Source organism: Eriocheir sinensis, chromosome 53, assembly GCF_024679095.1.
Source record: "Eriocheir sinensis breed Jianghai 21 chromosome 53, ASM2467909v1, whole genome shotgun sequence".
Classification (NCBI taxonomy): domain Eukaryota; kingdom Metazoa; phylum Arthropoda; class Malacostraca; order Decapoda; family Varunidae; genus Eriocheir; species Eriocheir sinensis.
This window is the reverse complement of record NC_066561.1, coordinates 8,933,216-8,955,186: the sequence shown is the minus strand read 5'-3', so window position 1 is coordinate 8,955,186 and position 21,971 is coordinate 8,933,216. Positions and strand designations below refer to the sequence as shown.

The 21,971-nt window shown below is 48.3% G+C and overlaps 2 protein-coding genes across 5 annotated transcripts in view; one reads left to right on the top strand and one right to left on the bottom strand.

Annotated features, from left to right (window-relative positions):
• The window catches only part of LOC126983329 (RING finger protein nhl-1-like), a 45,879-nt gene extending 31,190 nt beyond the window's left edge, over positions 1-14,689 (top strand). For all 4 annotated transcript variants that reach the window (XM_050836029.1, XM_050836030.1, XM_050836031.1 and 1 more), the window contains 8 exons: positions 1,422-1,578; positions 2,237-2,372; positions 3,420-3,562; positions 4,086-4,247; positions 4,387-4,644; positions 5,800-6,020; positions 8,550-11,465; positions 12,119-14,689. In XM_050836029.1, coding sequence (XP_050691986.1) covers positions 1,441-1,578; positions 2,237-2,372; positions 3,420-3,562; positions 4,086-4,247; positions 4,387-4,644; positions 5,800-6,020; positions 8,550-11,465; positions 12,119-12,332 — 4,188 coding nt within the window. In that variant the 5' untranslated portion in view covers positions 1,422-1,440 and the 3' untranslated portion in view covers positions 12,333-14,689. The remainder of the gene's footprint in view (positions 1-1,421; positions 1,579-2,236; positions 2,373-3,419; positions 3,563-4,085; positions 4,248-4,386; positions 4,645-5,799; positions 6,021-8,549; positions 11,466-12,118) is intronic.
• On the bottom strand, positions 12,542-19,652 carry LOC126983330 (splicing factor 3A subunit 3-like). The gene is made up of 6 exons (XM_050836033.1): positions 19,308-19,652; positions 19,053-19,142; positions 18,414-18,530; positions 17,972-18,125; positions 17,311-17,524; positions 12,542-16,886 (listed from the first exon to the last, which is right to left on the bottom strand). Exons 1-6 carry the CDS (start codon positions 19,401-19,403, stop codon positions 16,055-16,057), a joined length of 1,503 nt encoding a protein of 500 aa, XP_050691990.1. The 5' UTR covers positions 19,404-19,652; the 3' UTR covers positions 12,542-16,054.
• Positions 19,653-21,971: the final 2,319 nt, after the last annotated feature.

Here is a 21,971-nt window from a genome sequence, read left to right as displayed (position 1 = left end):
GCGGGTATTCTTGGAGGAAGACAACTCGCCGACGCCGTGCCCGCCGCTCCTCGCCTCGCTGTGCCTCCCCGTGCCCACAAATGCCCCGTCACGGAGTCTCCAAAGGTTGGATGGACAGATTCGTATTTGATGAAGCTCACATACATGCCACATACATGCAACATATCGAAGATAACACATACTTCCTGCGTAACTACGTGAACCATCCGCTCAGCGTGCAGACCACTAGCTCGGCGTGAGGGGCGTGATGCGTGCGCCTCGCCGGGTGATGGTGGGCGTCGCCCTTGGTCCACGGGCGCGGCAGGCAGAAGCAGAACACGTCTGGGCCACGCGCCGCCCCTGAGACTGGCGCCGGCTGGTTTGGCAGCCGCTCCGCCGCCGCATGGGTATTCTTGGCACTGACCCACTCTTATCTGCCCTCCGTCGCTCCTCCTGCCACTTCCTCCCATCCTTCACTGCCGTCCTTCCATGGGTTGTCACTGCTCACAGCTTTGACGTTTCTGCATGTCGGACTCATCTGGGTGTGACCAGTGGGCGGGGCGGGGCGGGGCGGGCGCGGCGGGGCGTGTATGCCGAGGAATTCTGTGGCTACAGAGTGGAAACGAACGTACGGAAAATTTTGCTGAGGAGGATGACGAATTGTTCATAGGTTGAGAAACTTGTCATGCAAATTTGCATTCTCTGGGAAGGTAATGGCTCGTGGAGATAAAAGTTTACTATTATAGTGGATAAAAGACAAAGATGATTTTAATAATGCAGGACACCTCGAAAGAATAACATACAAATGAATGTGTCGAGACAGCTGTGCGAGGCTCGTGTCATGTGTCCCCAGCCGGGCACACGCAGGCGGCGCGCCGCGGTGCCCAGCCTTGCCCAGCTCGCGTATTTCTGGCCCGCCTGCCCCGGCTCCTCGCGTCACGCCCTGGCTGCCTCGCGGACGGCGGCCGCGTCTTGCGTGCCTGCCGTTGTCCAAATGTTAATGACAAACTCGCTGCCGGTTCTAATTAGGGCAGAGGTTCCGTAATTACATTTATATTAATTTTGATATTTACAATAAGAGGTTTGACGTGCTCTTAATAGCGTGATATCCCCACACGATGCGTGAATGCAATGTGTCAACAGTCCACTATAGAAGGATGCGATTCAGTCCAGTATACGGTCCCCCTCCAACTGTTACAGGACAAAAGACGACGGGCGTGTTATTGTGTGCCCCGAAAAGATGTTGGTCTAAGAACAATTTCCAGACTGATTAGAAACCTCCATTGGTACGAGAATACAGAGGCAGGCGTCTGGCGCGTGCTGCTCCTGGGACTGATGACATTTAATAACGCATCATAGAAGGATTATTTCTTCTCTTAATTGTTTCTTTGACTAAAATCCCTTCAAAGTTGTGTTCTAATGCTTGTTTCTCCTCCCCGCAGCACGGCCACCTGCGGCAAGATGGCGCACCAATTGGAGCAGCTGTTGACCTGCTGCATCTGCCTCGACCGCTTCCGGAACCCCAAGCTGCTGCCATGCCAACACTCGGTGTGCATGGAGCCCTGCATGGAGGGCCTCGTCGACTATGTGCGACGACAGGTACGCTGACTGATGGTGCCTCGACTCGCGGGGCGGGGCGGGGCAGAGTATACTTGTTCAAACATTAGAAGGCGGTAGAACCATTTATCTTATCTGTCTAAGCATTTATTTATCTCTCTATCTCTACATCTGTATCTTTGTCTATAGTACATCTGTCTAGTAACGTGTCTCCCGTCTACTCTAAGCTTCCTGTGTGTCAGTTTTCCCTGCAACCAATGATTCAAGCTCCCGCTGGTATTGGAGGCAACAGTTTTAATAAGGAGAACTTATCTGTATGAGGGATAACTTATATTTCTATTGATGTAAGACTTTTTTTTATGAAGGACTTTTATAGAGGAATGACATTTTATTTATAGAGGAACGATTTAATTTGATGAAGGATATTTCTTTTTGTTTTATCGTCATTATTATTATCATCATCATCATCACCCTAAGAGCAACACCTGACAGCTGGCAGCCTCCACACCTGTCTGGCGCACTTCAAAGACTCGCCTTTTAGTTGTCTTAATAAACAGGAAGTCTCTCTCTCTCTCTCTGTTCTTTTTCATTTTTTTGTTATTGTTCTACTTTTTCCTCTTGTTCTTGTATGTCTTCCGCCACCACCACTACTACTACTACTACTAATAATAATAATAATAATAATCTCCCCCCCCCCCAGGTCAAGTGCCCGGAGTGTCGCGCCGAGCACCGCATCCCCTACAACGGCGTCCAAGGCTTCCCCTCCAACGTCACCCTCCAGCGGTTCCTCGAGGCCCACATAGAAATTACGGGCGAGACTCCGGACCCACACACGGGTAAGACTCACCCTCGACCCCTTCCTTGTAATTTCTTATCGTTGTTTTCTTCTTTGTCCTAAATGCCTGTCTATTAACTCACCTCATTCACTATTCATCCTTAATTCTTTCACCTGTCATCTCATTGTCTCATCTATCATATCATCTCTTCTTCATCATGTTTCATTTCTGTTATCTCCTTCATTTTTATCACCTCTTCCATCTCCTGACATCTCATCTCTTCTTCCTTCTCTCATCCCCTCCATTTCCCGTCATCTCCCTCGTTCTTGTCACCTCCTGTCCATCTTTTGGCATCTCATCGCGTCTCCCTCGTTCTTGTCTCCTCCTGTCAGTCCATCTTGCTACCCATGTCAGTTATGAAAAAAAGTGTATCATGTTTGTCTTCCTCTTCTCTCTTGTCACATTTTCTTCTTTTCCTCCTGTTTTAAGGCCTTTCTTCCTGGGGTGTATATATGTGTTTTCTTCCCTTTCTCTCTTACCTCTTGCTCTTTTATATTAGTCTTTCCCACTCTTTCTTAGGTGTTTTTCTTCCTCTTCTTACTTACCTCTCCTCTTACCTGCTCTTCTTTTACTTCAGTCTTTCCTACTCTTCTTCACGTGTTGTACATATTTCTTCCTCTTCTCCTCTTCTTATTTACCTCTCCTCCTCTTCTTTAACTTCCGTTTTTCTCACTCTTCTTTAGCTGTGTGTTTCTTCCTCTTCTCTTTTGGCAGTCCCTTTCTCCTCACCACCTCTCCTCTCCCTCCCCCAGGCCAGTACATGGAGAGGTGTAATGTTTGCAATGGAAAAAAATGCCTACTCTATACTCTTTTTTTATCTTAACATCTCTTCTAAAATTTTCTGGTCTTCCAACTGATGTATTCCCTCTTCTCACCCCATCCCTCTTCCTCCCCCCAGGCCAGTACATGGAGAGGTGTAATGTGTGCAATGGAAAAAAATGTCTACTCTATACTCTTTTTTTATCTTACCATCTCTTCTAAAATTTTCTGGTCTTCCAACTGATGTTTTCCCTCTTCTCACCCCATCTCCTCTCTCCCTCCCCCCAGGCCAGTACATGGAGAGGTGTAATGTTTGCAACGAGAAGAACTACCTCTCCGTGTGCGCTCACTGTGACAAGAAAATCTGCGAAGACTGCAAGGCGGCGCACTCCGACATCCTCAAGAGAGAGATTGGCCGCATCAACAACCAGGTCAGTTTATCTGTCCTCATCTTGCTCCCGTCTGCATGGTGAGGTTGAGTTTCAGTTGTTTCTTTCAGTTCTAGTTAGCTCCCTTTCCCTATGACTTAAGTGTGGTGGTGTGTTTCAGGCACCACCTAAATCCCCTTCCCCTTAACCTGTCCGCTGCAGTTGGCACGGATTTGGCTTTCACTGGTAGCCTGGTAACATATACTTCCCAGTCTTTCTCTGCCTCTGTGGTGGATAGTGGAGTGTTTCCCATGTGGTATTCGCATGCTGGATTTCCCCTCCCAAGGTGTGTGACTATACATTTTTCTTCATTGAATTGTAGCAGCCACTTTTTGTTCCATTCCTGTAGCTTGGTGATGTCTTCTTGTAGGAAATCTGCAGTCAAGGGGTTAAGTTGGGTGTCTGTCATCTAGCATCTCCTCCCCTTCCCCTCCACATACTTCCCCTTGAGTCACAGTGGTGGTGACGTAAGTCCTCCATCACCTCCTCCCTATTACCCCCGAGTCACAGAGTCGTGTCGTTGCAGGTGAAGCGTGCGGCCCACCGCCTCAACGACCAGCTGTCCACGGTGGAGAGAAACATCGTGTCGCTGAAGCAGAACACACACAGCGTCAGCGAGGAGATTGAGAACATCTCCAAGCGGCTGCAGAAGTCAGTCAAGGACCGGTGCTCCTTCCTCAAGTCCGAGGTGAGGCGCGGGCCATGAGCGGTCATTATCTTCTGTCTTTTAACTGTTGTAGTGACCTGCCAAATGTGAAAAAGACCACATCCCTCTCTCTTGGTTATTATCCCTCTCTCATCCCCTCACACCTCTCCACCGCCTGCAGGTTGAGAACTACTACACTGTGGAGCTCAAGAACCTGAACACCCTGAAGGAGAGCCTGGACCAGGAAGTGTCCAACATCAACGCCAACATTGACTTGGCGGAGAAACACATGGACGACAACACGCCCTGGGACGATGCCGAGCTCATGGACACCAAGGACATCTTCCTCAAGACCATGGAGTTCATACGAAGCTTCGACTATGAGGCCGGAGACTACAGCAGGAGGGCGAGATTCAACCCTCCCGATGATCTCAACAAGGTGGGGATGGGGGTGTGAAGGGCATCTATGGGGGGAGGATTTACTCTTTTTGGCCACTCTACTCTATTTAGGAGCAGTAAAGAGCGGGCTTTTTTATTTCATTATTGTTTTCTTTATTTTTATGCCCTTGCACTGTCTCCTCTGCTGTAAAAAAAAAAAATATCTAGGGTACATTTAGCCCCAGGGGAATGCAACAGGGATCTTTTCACACCCAGAGGAGAGCAACAGGATCTTTAGACTCCTGGTGAAATGTAACAGGATATTTATAGATGCTTGATGTGCACCTCGGAACACCAGCTTGATGATGTACAGTAGTCTTCTTCATACACAGGATGGAACAGAGTTGGCAGTGGGATGAGTTACTAGTTAAGTCTTTAAGCTTGTCATCTTAACCCGGAAGTAGCGACGGGCCAAATTTGTGGCTTTACGGTGTAGCAGCGACGGGCCAAAATTGTGCCATGATATAAACCCCCCAAAATAGATGATACATAATCTGATCACAAATGCTTTGATATATATTATGAAATGGTTTGTGTGAGGGGTGATTTTTTCTCATTTTTCTCGCTTAGAGGGACCATTAAGAAATATGATCCCTGCTGCTACCGGGTTAAGTCTCTCTTGGACAGTAGTTGGCAGACTAAACCGTTCTTGAGTTTAGTTTATGTTTTGGGGTTAAGATTACTTGACTGGCCCAGCAAAAAAGTTCAAGGGGTAATCATCAGATGGTTGAGTTCTGATCACTGTTATTGTGTAGTTTTTCTGCTAATTCAGTCTTGTGGTTCATTTGTGTTCACTGATTTTGTATTCACCCTTTGGAAAATTGAGCCGAGGTAAAAATTAATGATATATTGACTGCTGGAGTTTGAGAATTGTAGTGCAGTTTTCTTCCTAGTTCAGTCAGCTCTGTTCCCTTCTTCTATAATTCCTTTCCCTTCTGTCTCTCTCCGGCATATGACCACAGACGTTGCGCCGACTAAACAAAACCTTCCAACTTTCTTTCCTAGTTCAGTCTAGTGCTTCATAATATGTGTTGAGCACCTATGTATCCACCCTTTGTTAAACTTATATCAGGGAGAAAACTTTGGATAATTGAGCTAAGGTACAAAATTGAAGTAAAAATATGGATTGCTAATGAGCCTGTGGTGTCCTGTGCAGCTGGTGTCGAGCCTGACCAGCCTGGGCGACCTGAGCTTCAGTTCCTCCAACAAGGCGAGCGACAACTATGGCCTGTCCCCGTCCCTCGGCTCGGGCCTCATGAAGAGCAAGAGCGACCACCGACTGGCAGCTCAGTTCCGGGACCAGGAGGATGCCTACGGCTACTCAGGCAGGACCTCACCACTCATGCGCAGACGCTTTGGGGAGAGGACCGTGGAGAGGTATAGTCTGTCTCACCTTCTCCCCCCCCTCCTCCCCCCCTCACAGCACCCCTCGGCCCCACTAACACCCCTGCTCCACGCCCTTGGGTGATGCCACAGCCTGACCCTCGCTAGGTCCTGCCCACGCCACATTCGGTCTTGCAGAGTTGTTGGTGTCAAGCTCTTTCAGGAGAGCATCAAGACACCAATGTAACAAAAAAAATTGCCTGGTGGCATCTTCCTACTGCAGGCATTTCTAGTTATTCAGTATTGCCCTCGGCCCGCCACCTTTCCTGAAGACACAAAACTGTAGTAATATTTGACACCCTCCAAAGCGTCATCTGCCACACAACTAAGGAAGGGGCATTGACAAGCATCTTCAGCCTGTATTCTGTCTCCTGGTGTTGGAAGTAAAGCTTCCTAACAAAAAAAATCCCCAAAGTGCCAAATTTTACACATTCAGCAATGCTTTAGTTGCATCAGACACCATACATGGCTTACCTGCCCCCCCTCCCCCCAGTCCTGCCAATGTGTGATTCACCAAGCTTTGGGTTGTGTTGCCGCCCTCACCATCACAGCTGACTCCTGTCAACGATGCTCCCGTGTCTCCAAGTATTATGTGCATTGTTATTAAAGTCTGTCTTTGCCTCAGACCACAAGTGTCAAGTCATTCTTGGAGTTGCCTGCAAACACTAATGCCAAAAGCAGCCCAGAATTTATATACTATTTCATGTGGAACGTCTTCAAAACAACCCTTAATTAAATGGGTATATTCTGTTGAGACCAGTGTGGCTGTGGCCGAGAGGCCTGACCAGTGACCACACCGGGGCCAGTCAGGTGTTGCACCCTTCAGGGGACGGAGCACTTGAGAATGTGAGACGGACTATATGAACCTCTTGATGAATAAGTAATTTCTTTTAGTTGTTAAATGGATTGATGTCATAGTCACGTAGATCAGTTGATTTGTTGCTGTAAGACCTAGATGATACCTACCAGTGTCTGTGTAGTACAGTCCCTTCCCGGGCCCAACCATTGCCTGCCTCAACCCTCTGCCGCCCTACTGTCTGGCCGCTGCACCGCTGCCACTCTCCACACTGACCCGCCACCCTGCTCTGAAAACTCAGCCACTCTTCTCACACTGCCAACTCTTAGCCTGGATGACAGCTCTCGCCTCTTGTTTGCTATTTACTGTTTACTCGTATAAAACAAGAATTTCATCAAATGGTTAAGTAAAGACTAGGTTTAGGGGATTGACATAGATACTACTTTTCTACTGCTGCTACTACTACTACTACTGCTGCCTCTTAAATACTACTACTACCACTACTACTACTACTACTGCTACTGATGCTACTACTGCCACTTACTTCTACTACTACAAGTATGACTACTACATTGCTAAAGATAAAATTATTCCACATTCAATCAAGTTGTAGCTTTTGGGGTCGACTGTTACACGAACTCGACTTAGCACGAGCACATACGGTAAGTACAAGTCTTCAGTTACCTAAATGTAGAATACTGACTTTGACAGAACACTTTATACAGTACTTACAGGAATGAGACAAGTTGTGGGGACCCCTAACTCTGGCAGGAGAGCTAATTTTAACAGTTGGTTTTGACGTTAGTTTGCCGAGCGCTTGTACAAACCTCGGCACCATCCCAACGCCTGTAGTGACCCATCAAGACACTCTAGCAGCCCTATCCTTGCACTCCTCACTCTAGCAGCCCTGTCCGTGCACTCCTCCCTTGCCCTTGCCACCTCTCGACAAGTTCTCTTTTGTTTCACTTTGTTTCTCTTGAGCTTCTGCAGACATCTTCACCAAACTAACTTGCCTGAAACCTAATAATTAATGAATACAGTAATGAAGTTTAGCTCAAGGCCCAACCAAGGGAGGCGCCACCATGGTGAGCCCCAAGCCACGTGATGGTTGGGACTGTGGTCGTGAAAATTACTACTTGTTAATACTTCTGTTATTCATTACTTCAATAACTCGGTACTGTTGTTTGCCGTGGTGTGACGGTGAGGCCACTTTGCCAACACTGCCTCTCAGCCTTGTCATCAGCCAGGCCGGACATCCACTTGTCTGTCATCCATTGTCACTGTCCACGGCTGCTTCTGTATCACTAGCAGGCTTTTTTTTTTTTTTTCCTTTTTTTTTTTTTACACCCTTGCACTGTCTCCTCTGCTGTAAAAAAAAATTGTGGCTAAATGTCATTAATCAAAAAGACTTGGGAGCTGAACTTGATAAACTCTTAAGGCCAGACAATAATAAAAGGAAGAGTGACATCATTACATCATATATAGCCGTCATAGAGTCAGTCATTGGATGGTTCTTTGCCCTTTCCCATAAGATAAATTCTTTCTTGACATGGATACAAACTGGACACACACGGATGACAGACGCCTGGATGCTCTGGCTCAGTGTGTGTTCTGTGGCGTCAGCGTGGAGTGCAGCAGCGGCCAGCCTGGCTAATGCCCGTCCACCTGTTCTTGTCCCCCTAGTCGCGGCCTTCCACCTCTGCCCTGCTCACCTGTTGTCCTCACAGGCACGACGAGGATTCCCCGGCTGACTCTGGGCGGCGGCGCTTCCGGTCAAGGTTCATGCGAAAAGAGGAAGACGAGGACCGCTCGGTGCGCTTCTCCGAAGAGGAAGGTCCCAAGCGACAGCGAGTCTTTGACACCGAGGACGTCTCGCGCGGGCCACTCTCTGGCATCGTTCGGCTCTTCGACTCACCACGCGTAATGAAGCGCTTCCAGGAGCGAGACCAACTCAAGAACAAGAAGAAGGAGGAGCCGCCCCCCAAGCCCCCCCAGCCCAGCCTGCCCAAGCCGCCCGTCACGCCCCTCCAGCGCAAGACCTCGCGCCAGACAAGCGAGGACGAGATAGACAAGATAAAGAAGCAGAACAAGTCCGAGGCATCATCATCCTCGGCAGGAGCGGCGGCGGCCAGCCCCATCAGCAGCTCTACCCCCTCCACCCCTTCCACCCCCACCACTCCCAAGCCTGCCGGGGAGCGTGTGTCCTCCATCAGGGAGGACACGCGCCAGAGCCGCAGCGACCGCACCTCCACCTCCCCGCGGTCGTCCGCCAACCACTCCCCCACGTCCTCCGTCACCCGTGAGGATGACTCCACCCGGAGGCGTGGCGACACCTCCACCTCGGCCACCACGGCCTCCAGTCGCTCCGCCGCCCCATCCCGCAAGACCAGCGTGGACACCGGCGTGACCAGCGTGGCGCAGCGCTCCTACCCCTTCAGCCGCTCCTCCTCCAACTCATCCGTCGGTGACAAGGACAAGAGTGCCAGCGGCGGGGGCAGCGGTGGCGGCAGCGGCAGCGGCACGCGCACGCCGCGGCAGCTGGACACTGCCAGCTATGAGCGGCGGCTGAGCCGCTCCAACAGCACTGACAGCAACAAGTCTGCTGAGGGCACCACGTCCCCCAAGAAGCCCACGGGTGCCGCCTTTTCAACCGAGGAGCTCAAAAACCGCTTCTCGAGGCAGGACTCCCGGCCGTCCACCTCCAAGGCGGAGGCGACGGGACGCTCCGGGGAATCGGGCAGGTCGCGCTTCCAGTCGCGTTTTTTAGGCCGAGCCGGTACTCCTTCAGTAGAGGCCTCGAAGGAATCAGAGAATGATGACGACGATGAAACTACAGATGATTCCGAGTCCGAAGAGAGTGAAGAGTCTTCCGATGAAGAGGAGGAGGAGGAGGAGGAGGAAGAGAAGACCACCACCACCACCACCACTACCACCACCTCACGCTCTCGACCGGACATTGGGCCCTTACTGGGGAGGAGTGCCCAGTCTCGCGATGTAGGCAGTAGTAGTACTAGCACTAGTTCACGGTGGGGCGACAGGAGCTCCTACCCGCCCGCCACCTCCAGCAGCAGCGGAGAGTCCGGCTACAGCAGCAGGTACGGCAGCAGCAGCGACACCAGCAACGGCAGCACCACCAGCAGCCGCTACGGTGCCTCCAGCAGCATGAGCAACGACTCCGGGGTGGGCAGCGCACTGAGCCATCGCCGGCCCTCCTACGTGGAGAGCAAGCCTCCCACCAAGGAGAAGGAGGAAGACTTTGAATCCAAGTACCCTTACTCCAGCAAGTACCTGAACCGCTCCAAGCCCGCCGAGGAGGAGCCAAAGTCCAACTTCCACAGCCGCTTCCTCAACAGGTCCAAGAGCTCGGCCGTGCTGGGCCCCGACGACAACACGGACGACTCCTCGTCCGGCGCGACGCACGGCACCAGCCGCGCTCGCTTCGAGGAGCTGAAGGAGCGGCGGCAGCGGCTGGCACGAAGCAGGAGTTCTGCCGGCCTGGAGGACGAGGACAGCGCCGCAGCGGACACCTCCTCCTCCGCTTCCAACTACCGCTCCCGCTATGGCCGAGACACCTCCTCACCTTCCTCGCGCTCTGGAGCAGCGGCCTCACCCGCCAGCGGCACCAGTGGCGGCGGAGGCAGTGAAGAAGGCGGCTCCTCTTCCACGCAGCTTTCCAACTGGGCGCGCTACCTCAAGAACAAATACGGGAACAGAAGCAACGCCAGCAGTGGAGACAGCAATTCACGCAGCACGCTGAGCAGCAGTGGGATGGGCAGCAGCGGCAGCAGCAGCAGTGCCGCCGGCGGTGCGAGTGCCAGCTCTCTGCTGGGCAGCGGCCGCACGGGGGGGCGGGCAATCACTCGGTCCCGCTCCTCGCACCTTCTTGGTCTCGCCAAAGAGGGAGAATCTTCAGAAGATGATTCAAAAAACGTGCACGCTACCCCTACTTCCCCGCTAGCAGGTACGGGGGTTCCTACTCCGTTCGGAAGTTTCCATAGGAGCCAGTACCTGCAGAAGCAGCGCCTCTTACTTAAGATCGGGAGTAGGGGTAGTGAACAAGGAAACTTTACATGGCCAAGAGGCATCGCTGTTGGGCCAGACAACAGCATTGTGGTCGCTGACTCCAGCAACCACAGAGTGCAGGTGTTTGACCAGCACGGCAAATTTGTGAAGGAGTTTGGCAGCTACGGCAGCGCAGAGGGTGAGTTTGACTGCCTGGCGGGCGTGGCCGTCAACAGGATCGGCCAGTTCATCATCGCCGACCGCTATAACCACAGGATCCAGGTCTTTGATCCCTCGGGCAACTTCCTCCGATCCTTCGGCAGCCAGGGCAGCGGTGACGGCCGGTTCTCCTACCCTTGGGGCGTGACCACCGACGCCCTCGGGTTCATCTACGTCTGCGACAAGGAGAACCACCGCGTGCAGGTGTTCCAGTCTGACGGCTCCTTCGTGGGCAAGTTTGGCTCCATCGGCAGCAAGCCGGGCCAGCTGGAGCACCCACACTACATCGCAGTCTCCTCCACTAACAGAGTCATCGTCTCGGATTCCAACAACCACCGCATCCAGATCTTCGACATCAACGGCAAGGTGACCACCACCTTCGGCTCGGAGGGCAGCGATGACGGGCAGTTTAAGTTCCCAAGGTGAGTCTTCCGTCCCTACCTCTGTTTCCCCCATTGGGATTTCTAAGATTTACAAAGCCACAAGAACCACCACGGCTGAAACAGGAGATTTTCTCAGCAACGGGTTCCGTAAAGTGTCCTTACTTGAGGTATTCTGATTATCTGTCCAAGTCTAGATTGGCATTACATAAAATAACTCATGGAATGCAGAGATGAGCCAGATTCTATCAAGTTTAACCCGGTAGCAGCAGGGATCGTTCCTTAATGGTCCCTCTAAGCAAGAAAAATGAGAAAAAATCATCACTCACACAAACCATTTCAAAATATATATCAAAGCATTTGTGATCAGTTTATGTATCATCTATTTTGGGGGGTTTATATGGTGGCACAAATTTGGCCCGTCGCTGCTACACGGTAAAGCCACAAATTTGGCCCGTTGCTGCTACCGGGTTAATTGGTGCTTTGTGGCCTGGTGATTATAGAGGGCTAAATTATATGACAATCTTTGCAATAATTTTCATTAAAGGGAAGCCATGAATACTGCCTGTTAGAACACTCACCTCCCCAGCCAGTTGTTGACCACCTGTCCTCCCAACCATACATCAACCTGACCTTCATTTCTTGGTCACTTTGTCGCTGTAACGGCCATTCACTAATTTCCTCCTTGCCTTCAGGGGCGTGGCGGTGGACGACCAAGGGTACATCTTCGTGGCGGACAGTGGCAACAACCGGATCCAGATCTTCCACCCCGACGGCACCTTCCTGAGGGCCTTTGGCTGCTGGGGGTCCGGCGAGGGTGAGTTCAAGGGTCTGGAGGGCGTCGCTGTCATGTCCAACGGCAACATTCTGGTGTGTGACCGCGAGAACCACCGCGTCCAGGTGTTCTAGAAGGTTGTGATGGAACGCTGCTCTCAACTCTCCTCTTTGTGTTGTTAGAAGTCTACTGTCGTCGCCCTTTGTGAAGACTAAATGCTACAGTCACCACCACTTTGCAACGTTCAAAGTCGACAATCAACCCCCTCATTGTTTAGATGGAAAGCTACAAGCAACTCTGTTCTTTTTGTTAGTCTACAATCAACACCCTTTTAGTGAAGAGGAAAAGCTGCAATCGACTCCACTCTACTCTTAGTTGTGTTAAAAGTGTACAGTCAACTCCCTTCATGTGAAGATGGAAAGCTAGTCAATTCCTCTTGTGATCTGAAGCTAGTCAACTCATCTATCCTACGATCAACACCGTTTTGATGAGGACGGAAAACTATTTAATTCCCTCCATCAAGACGCAAAGCTAGTCAACTCCTTCATAGAATTTGCCTGTTGTTTAAACCCTGACCTAGTTGGGTTAAGCGGATTTTCTCAGTCAATCCGCGCATAACCTCCAGGGAGTTTAGTTTTAGCCTGGTTTGGGGCTGCGAGGAAGGTGGAGTGCCAAGCCGCTCCACTCCTCCACACACGCCTCAGACTTGTGATTGCCTAAGTTACAAAGCATCTGTTTTAATGTGGTTTAATAGATTTTAATGTGTTTGTAAATAAATGAATTTTTTATGAATATATGGCAGCATCAGCGCTGAAGAAATAAGTCTAGGGCATCTGCAAGCTTGAGAAAGACGTGTGTTGATAACAGAACTAAGTTGAGCGTGTGAAACCTTTTGACCTGTGCCTTCGTAGTGTATCCATTGGTCTAAGTCAGTCTCTCAGCCAGTCTACTCAGGTGAGGCCAGCAAGCTCCAACCCTTGAGTCAGTCTTTGTCCTGTATTACAAGACATTTTCGTTTCTCTCATCAACTATTTCTAAAGGTCAAAGAGAGGGTCAATCGGGTTATAATGAGTGTTTCTTTAGGTTCACCATACAGAAGAAGGGTCATACTATCACCAGGGTCATAAAACTACTACTGGAAATGCCCCAAACTCCTAGGAAAGCTTTGTCTAATAGGTGAACTTGGGCGACGAAATTAAGAATACGGCCCTTTTATCAGCAGTCAGCCAGGCTACTCGGGGGGTGAGACCTTCAAGTTTTACCCCCCTGAGTCAGTCTGTTCATCTCACTGAGCGGGGTGGGGCCAGCAAGCTCCACCCAGATCAGAAAACAACCCCACAACCCCACGTACTCCTCACCAGCACTTGGCAGTCCCTCGTAACACCCTTAGTTCTTAACCCATGTGTAGATGCATGCACGGCAGTTTGTTTAGCTGATCACAAACATACTACTGGTGATAACTTTTTCACTCTTGTACAGCGAGCCGCGGGGAGTTCCACTGTGCTTCCCTCGGCTGTGTGGAACGGTCAGGGGGGAGAGGGTGCAACTTCTGCATTGGACTTGTCTTCTAACTTGTTATAAGGAAACTTTTTTTTCAATGTATTTACTACTCAAAATAATCTATATATCAGTGTTGGATACATATCGTTGTTTGTAGCCGAAAACTATTTTTTATTTGTTTGGTGCAGTGAACAGAGATATTACAGAGAAAATAAAGACCAAGACACTGATTTCTCAAGATGCAAACTTACACACGCACACACACATACATACATACACACACACATGTATGGTTGTGGATATAAACATCAATCACTTTACTGTAAACTTGTGAAGACTCTAGCCCCTTTCCACATGGCAAGTCACAGGGTGTAGGAGGAGTGAGGGAGACCAAGAGAGGGAGGAATGACCTGGCAGGGAAGAGAGGAGACAACATGGAAAGGTACTAGAGACACAAGTTTTAAGTGCACTGATCTTTTAGTCCACAACTTTACACATTAAGGTAGGTGAATTGTGAGTCTTCAATGTCTTCCCTTTGGCTTTATTGCTGTGGTAAAATATGTATAGCAATGTAAGAGGTGATATTGGTCCCTTACCCAAACCTCTCATGCTGTAGATGTACTTCAACTGGTCTACAATTATGTTTTCTCTGTCCTTAAATTCAGCAGTACAGTTGTGATGAAAGTATTGATCCACCTCACTCTAAACTCAAGGTTTGGTAGCTCCTCTCTGTGCCAAAAGTCTAGTTATGTAATGAATGAGTGAGGAAGGGAAGAAGGAAATGTGCAGAAAGGAGATACCAAACCAAAAGGAGGACTAATAACTTGTCACCAACTGTACATCTCTACCAATATAGTTTGTAATTCACCTTTTTCCTTCTGTAAGAGTATGGGCTACTGTCACCAGCCTCGTCCAACCTTTGGGGTGGAAGACTCACTATTTACTATGAAGAAATTTTAATAGAATTTGAGAAAATAAAATCTGGTAAATACTCTGCCTTTCCCTCTACCTTGTCATCCACTCCTTTATACTACTGGTAATGCATTGTGGACCTTGTCTCTCCAACCAGCTTCAAAAGTCTGACATTATGGTAAGTATGAACACACTCAAATAAGTATCATTACACATTCAGTACGATACAAACTGACACCAAGGACGAATCCATTGCTAAGAGGCTACTCATGTTGGTATCCTTGCGTGTGTTTGGTGTGGCTACACTTGGCTGAATCAAGACAGCAGCACTCGTAAATGAAGCAGTAGACTTTGGGCTGGCACAGTAACGCTGCATCAAACACGGGTCCCTTACCAACCTTGCCGAGACTACCGGGTTGCTCAGTGTGAAACTCGTTGGACGCCACCGTTGCCAGATTATCGTACTCAGAGCATAGTATTTACCAGTTTCTGACACCTAACTATTGCCAAGAAACATCAGGATCAAACTCTTTTAACAATAACTATAAATGAGTTTCGTTATCGGAGCCCGGAAGACTGTTAAGGGGTAGGAGTCGGGAAATATAAATGGCTGAGTACGAGTATCTGGTAACGCTGTTGGACGCCACAGTAACGATACTTTTTTGAGTGTGTGTACGTGCTACGGCAAAGGCTCTAGTTTTGTCTCCCCACATGGCTCTCTGTCGGCCCTGGCATTCAATAGTTCCTGTGTTGCTGCTCTGTTATTGTGGCTGTCTGTCTGTTATCAATCCTACAAATACCCAGCCCATGTCCACTTCTTATCCTTATTTGTCATAAGAATATATGCAATCTTCTCTGAACCCATGGTGCTACCTCCCTGTCTCTACATGTTATAACACTGTGGAGATAGGAAGTGAGCATCTTAGAGTAGGGAATGAGTGTTGGATATATTCTAATGACAATAAGAGTTAAAAGTGGACTTGTACAGGTCGTATGCATAGAACTAATAACAGATGAGCAACCAAAGTAACAAAGTGGCAACCCAAGAATTACGAGAAACCAAGGCAGACGGAGAACCAAATGGAGAGTTGAAATTACAACCTTGCCAGAAAAGGATGGAGAACACTAACATCAGATAGAAATATGGAGAACATTGGAGAAGGCCTTCGTCATGCAGCGAGCTAATAATGGCTGATGCTACCGTGGACGCCAGAATAAATAGGCTACAAATACAGGCAGCTCTCGTTTAATGCGAGGGTTGCGTTCCTGAAGGGGCCGTGTAATTGAATTTTAGGCAATATAAATATTTTACCATAAGAAAGAATGATCACCTAAGGAGTTTAATTTATGTTAATGTAAAAAATGTGTAGAGATATACTTTCTTCCAAAAACTTAACTATATTCAAATAAACCAAGTCATTTGTACAGTGTGAGTACCCACCCACTAGAGTAGGCCTTGTCTCTTGAGGTCATCAAAGGTCTTCCTGTTGACAACATTGCCTTGGGAGTCCTCGTACTCCTCCTCCTGCTCAGACTGCCACCGCTCGGAGGTCTTCTGCACCTTCAGCTTCTCCCACAGCTTCAGGGCGTCCTCGATCTGCGTCACATTGGCAAAGTGCGCCGTGTTGGGGATGCCGAGGCACCGCATGCCGTGGGCGTGGCGCCACTCCGCAAAATGCCTCTGGAAAGCCTTGGGGCCCTTGTAGGTGAAGTTGCCGCAAATTTCACAGTTGTAGCTGATGTTGAGGCCGTGCAGCTTGTACAGCCAGTAGGGGATGGGCTTGCCGTCCCAGCCCAGGGGAAGGTTCTTGGGGTTGTAGGGAACCTCGTCGTCGGGCTCCTCCTCAGACTCAGAGGCGGACGCTTCCTCCTCCTCCTCCTCCTCGCCGTCCCTCCTGGCCTGCTTCCGCTGCACATTCTCCTTAGTGGCGGCGCGCTGCTCACTCAGGATCTCCGTCAGCCGGTACACCTGAGCCTCCAGGTTGGCCAGCTCCTTGATCTTCTCTGTCTCCTTGCCCTTGGTCACCTTGCCGGGCTTCGACTTGGCAAACAGGGACGGGTCGAGCTCCTCCACGGAGATACCCTTGGTCTTGAAGAGCCGCTGGGCGCGCTCCTCCAGGGTGCCGCCACACTTGAGCCCCAGAGCCATCAGCGCAGACTTGAGACGATCCAGACCCAGAGACATGAGCTCCTCAGAGGACGAGAAGGCAGAGAGGTCCAAGTGGGCACCCATGGCAGTCAAGGCTCCACCTGTCTCCTTGGGCCAGCCAGGAAATCTGCAAGAGGACAATAAAGGTAGCTAAAGGTTAAGTTGGAGGCATATGCTAAAGCTGCGCATGGCCTCAGTGTTCGTCTCCATCACATTGGCTTTAAGCATCTGGATATCGAATAAACTATCATAAAACTATCTTCTAATTAAAACCAATAACAACACATAAATACCCTCATAAAATACTCCTCTATCTAAAACAAAGAAATGGAAAATAAAAGGTCAGTACACTGTAACTTGTACCCATGAAGAATGAACAACCTCACAGAAAGCTCCATTCACTACAACCCGTACCCATAATGAATAAACAGCCTAATAGTACTGATAAAAGCCTATTTACCACATTGAAAAGCCTCACCATTCCTCCCTACCTCCCCCTACCACTATTACCACCACCACCTCCACTACCACCATCATCACCAGCGCCTCACCTCCCGCCCTCCCACTGCTCGTTGAAGTCCTTGGTGACCATCTCCAGCTCTTGGCTCAGGTCGAGGAGTGGCTTGACGCGCTCCACGTAGGCGTACAGGTAGTCAAGGAGCACAAACAGGTACTCCCGGTACTGTGTCGTCTTCTTGTCCTTCGGGATCTCAAAGAGCCGGTCAAAGGTGGTCAGGTAGGTGATGTAGTCAATTTTTTCAAGGCCTGTTACAGATGGTAGTGTCAATTATTTCAACTTTAGATATTTGCCGACTTAGAATTCCTAGGTTGCTTTTCTGATGCACTAACTGACCACTTGCTATATGCCTAAGACCTGGCCAAATCCACTTTACTCTTAATCATTATGAAAATACTTTCCAACTTTGATCTGTATTTACACTATATGTTTGTCCCCGACTTATACAATTCCGGGATTGCCACTCTGCTACTCTGGTTGTCCATCTGTTATCAGTTCTATGCCAAAGACCTGCCCAAATCCACTTCTTACTCTTAATCATTATGAGAATACCTCTACCTTTTGCCTTTCCTCTAAGCCATGATGCTCATTTCCTATCTCTCCAAGATATACCCAGCATCCTTCACTCCATTCCTCTTTGCATATCTTTCAGATTTTTCTCTAGATCTTTTATGAGGTGCCAGATGTACACGTACCTTTGATGTTGAGGTATTTGTTGTAGCACTCGTGCAGGTCGAGGTACTTTCCATAACCTTCCTCGTCGGTAAAGTCCACCATGACGAGGTTCTCATCATTGGCCTCACGCTGCTTGTTGATCTCCTCAAACTCAACGCTCATCGGCACACTGATCTGAAAGGCAACAGGAGCAGTTTGTCCAACTTTCCAATGCAAGAGTTAACCAGTCTTCCCACTTTCATCCCTTTTTCTCTTGAGCAACCTTCCTACAATTGTATTTCCTCCTTCCTACATGCCAGGAGAGAAGTAGAAAGACACCTCAAAACAGAAGCAGCTGTAGGTAGTAGTAAGACACTCAATAAAATCTAGTTGCATGCCCCATTTTTAAAAAGCCCCACCCTGACACACTAAGGAGAGAAGAGTGAGGTGAGGATGAGTCTGAGGTGAGGAAGAGCGACTCACTTCATTGGGATGCTTCTTGTGGAACTCCTTGATCTGTTTGAGGCGGTTGTAGAACTCCGCCAGCTCATTGGGGCCCGACAACGCTGCCACCTCCTCCTTGCGCAGGCCATCCTTGTCCTGCAATGAGTAGGTCAAAATGTAACAGGAGAGCTCAAGGTTAGGGTGCTCATAACCAACCATCTCTCTCTGTGTCAGTAGTAACATTACAGTCGCCCAATACAATGAGTGCATCCTGAGGGGAGCAATGCTGTAATATAGAGTTGATTTTTTTTTTTACAGGCAAAAAAAGGAAACAAAAGAGTCAGCCAAAGGGAAGGCAAACAAATCCTCCTTCTCTTCAGTTTTACACATCTCAGTAGAAGTGTACACTGCAGTAAGAGACATGGAACCCAAAAGAGTGTCTCAGCCCTGCTCACACTTTACTCTCATCTACTGGAGGATCCTAAACAATAAATGGCTTCAGTTGACTGGAGATGCCTGTAACAACACCCTTTGGACAGGTACCTTTGCTCATAACATAAACACAATGTAAAAGACTGATTTAAAAATATAAAAAATTATCTTCCAACACCAGTACATACGATAGTTTCCTCTGCTGTTTCTGTATTATCACCACAACAAACAGGTAAGCTGACCCACCTCATACAGGTCGGCGAGGTGCTGCGAGCTCTCCACGTAGCGGTCCAGGAGGATGCGGTGGCGGTGGTCTGAGTTGATTACCTCACGATTCTGGGAGAGAGAGTGAACAAGAGTGAGTGTGCTTGTTACCTATCTGGGTGGGCAATCGATCACTCCTCGCCAAGGTAACCGGTAATCGCGATAACCAAAACTGGCAGTACCGCCCACCGCTGGCGTGGGTGGAGGCCTGGCCAGCATCCCTCCCTGCCGCCTTACCGAGTTCTTCTTGTGCAGACACTCCTTGACCATCGCCGCCATGAGCCGCTCCCGCTCCTCATGGTAGCGGCGCTGCTGCTCCAGGATGGTGTCCATGGTGAGGCTGGGGGTCACGGGGCGGGCAGGGACGCCGCCGCCACGCTGGTGTGCAGGATGCTGTCCGTCACTCACACACACGCCTTGTTTTGCCGGTGAATCGTGGTTCTCGCCGTGGTTCCCGCTGCCCAGTGGTATCTAGCGCGGCATGGCGGGCAGGGTGTAGCAGCGGCCTCCTCCTCAGCGTGCCTCGCCTCGCCTCGCCTCGACGATGTAAACAAAACAAACGTTTGCGAATGGCCGATGGTTCTTTGCGGAACGGAGTGGTTTATATTATAACTATTTCATTGGTTTGCTATTATATATGCGTAAAGTTACCGGAAATAAATGATCATGTTATATTTATTATCATTTGGATTGATTGATTGACTGATTGATAGTTTATTGTTGCAAGTAAAACACATGTACTAATAGTTGTATAATCCCACACTGTCCTGCCTGGGGGTTGGGATGGGATGTTCCTCCCTTCTCCCTTGTTGTTTACCTGCAACAATAAGCTATCAATCAATCAATAAACAACAAAGGAGAAGGGTTGGATGAATATTATCATTAGCGGAGTGACACAAGGCTCGGTCTTGAGCCCCCTCTCATGGGTGGTGTTCTTTCCCCTGTCCTCTCTGTCGACGCTGCCAGACCAGTGTTGCCGGACCAGCACCGGAGCAAAGGATGTCCAAATCATACACGAACACCTCAACAAAATACATCATTGGGCCGTGGACAGCACCATGCAGTTCGGTGAGGAGAAGTGTGGTATGTTAAGGTATGGGCGACTCACACCACAGCATCACACAACCATTCTGTATAATCTATGCTCTGAGATACTCACTGGGAAATATGATAATGCATGTAGCGAAGGAATATTGAAACTTAGAGAAGAAAGCAGCACCAAGGGGAATTCACTGAAGCTCTTTAACCCGTCTGCTGCGATTGGCACGGATTTGGTTTTCACTATCCTGGTAACATAGGTATACTTCCAAGTCTTTCTCTGTCCCTGTGGTGGATAGTGGAGTGTTTCCCATGTGGTATTGGTATGCTGGATATCCCCTCCCAAGGTGCAGGACTTTACGTTTTTCTTCATTAAATTGTAGCAGCCACTTTTTGTTCCATTCCTGTTGCTTGATGATGTCTTCTTGTAGGAAATCCGCACTCAAGGGGGTTAAGTCAAGATCACAGTTGGATGTAAAAAGTTACTAAAGATGTTATTGCTTTATATATGGCATACACATAAGTGCGCGTTTCGTCAGTGTTCACCTCTGTCACAGTTATGACGTTACATATATCGAGGTTGAACTACACCAACCATTCATTGAACCAGCCCTCTTAGCCGTTCAGTTCCCTTTGTAATACCCGAACATCGTTACCTAGTGGACCCGATTGATTGATTGATTGATAGTTTATTGTTGCAAGTAAACAACAAAGGAGAAGGGAGGAGTATGCCGTCCCAACCCCCAGACAGTCCCACATTTAAATAGGGAATTCGTGCTTGTCAGGGGAGCCGCGCCCTCACCAAGCCCTTCTGTGAGGTATGTTCTACCTCGTTTAGTCGAATTCCGCCAAAGAAAAAAATAAATGTCTAAATAGATAAATTAATGGATGGTCAAATAACTGAATGAAAAATAAATAAATAACCAAATAAAATGCAAATTAGTTATCTAAATATGTTCACGCATTCTTAAAGTTATAATATACAGAGAGAGACGCCCTTTACAAAGCAATGGAAAGTTTATCCGCCATCGTTGCCAACTGAAAGCGGAGACAGAGACAAATAATCAGGGCTCGATATACAATTACCCGCGCCTGTCAATCTCACAGACACGGAGAGTTGCGGAAAAGTCTCTAAAAAGTACGTGCTGTGTTTCCAAACGTATAATCAAAGTGCGATGCTGTTTTTTAATAAAGATGGCGGATCCACAGCTATGATGCAGTGAATTGTGAATTACTGTATAATGAAATGAAACAATACGGTGAATTGATGAATACCATACAACAATGAAGAATAGAATGGAATGCCAAATACACTAGAATAATGGATAAAGTGATATAAAAAATAAGGCGAAATGACAAATGCTTCTCTTGATCCTCTTGAGTCGTAACAGTTCCGCTGCAGATATGGCTGGTTGGTGGCCATATGACAGCGAGTGGGTTGTCTTCGGCCGTTTGATGGCTGAAATTGTTGGTAGATAACGGTATGACTTGACTCCGGCTCACCACGCCCAAACGCTGACCACCCGGCCAGAAAAAAATATATATATTATAGGAGTATTTAAGATTTGAACTTTGCTTCAATGAACGCAAAATGTTTGCTAGTCACAATATATTTAAGAAATGCCATGAAATGCTACAAGTATTTTTTTTCTTTTAGTCTGTGGATGAGACAGTGCAATAATTATAATAACAACAACAACAACAACAACAACAACAACAACAACAACAACAACAACAACAATAATAATAATAATAATAATAATAATAATAATAATAATAATAATAATAATAATAATAATAATAATAATAATAATAATAATAATAACAATAATAATAATAATGATTACAATTATCATAATAATA

Excerpts from the sequence above, each read along its gene's own strand:
- LOC126983330 (XM_050836033.1), bottom strand. The coding sequence starts at position 19,403 with ATGGACACCATCCTGGAGCAGCAGCGCCGCTACCATGAGGAGCGGGAG. Across the intron at positions 18,126-18,413 it reads ACAAGAAGCATCCCAATGAA|ATCAGTGTGCCGATGAGCGT; the intron begins GTGAGTCGCTCT and ends GTTGCCTTTCAG. Across the intron at positions 17,525-17,971 it reads CAAATACCTCAACATCAAAG|GCCTTGAAAAAATTGACTAC; the intron begins GTACGTGTACAT and ends CATCTGTAACAG.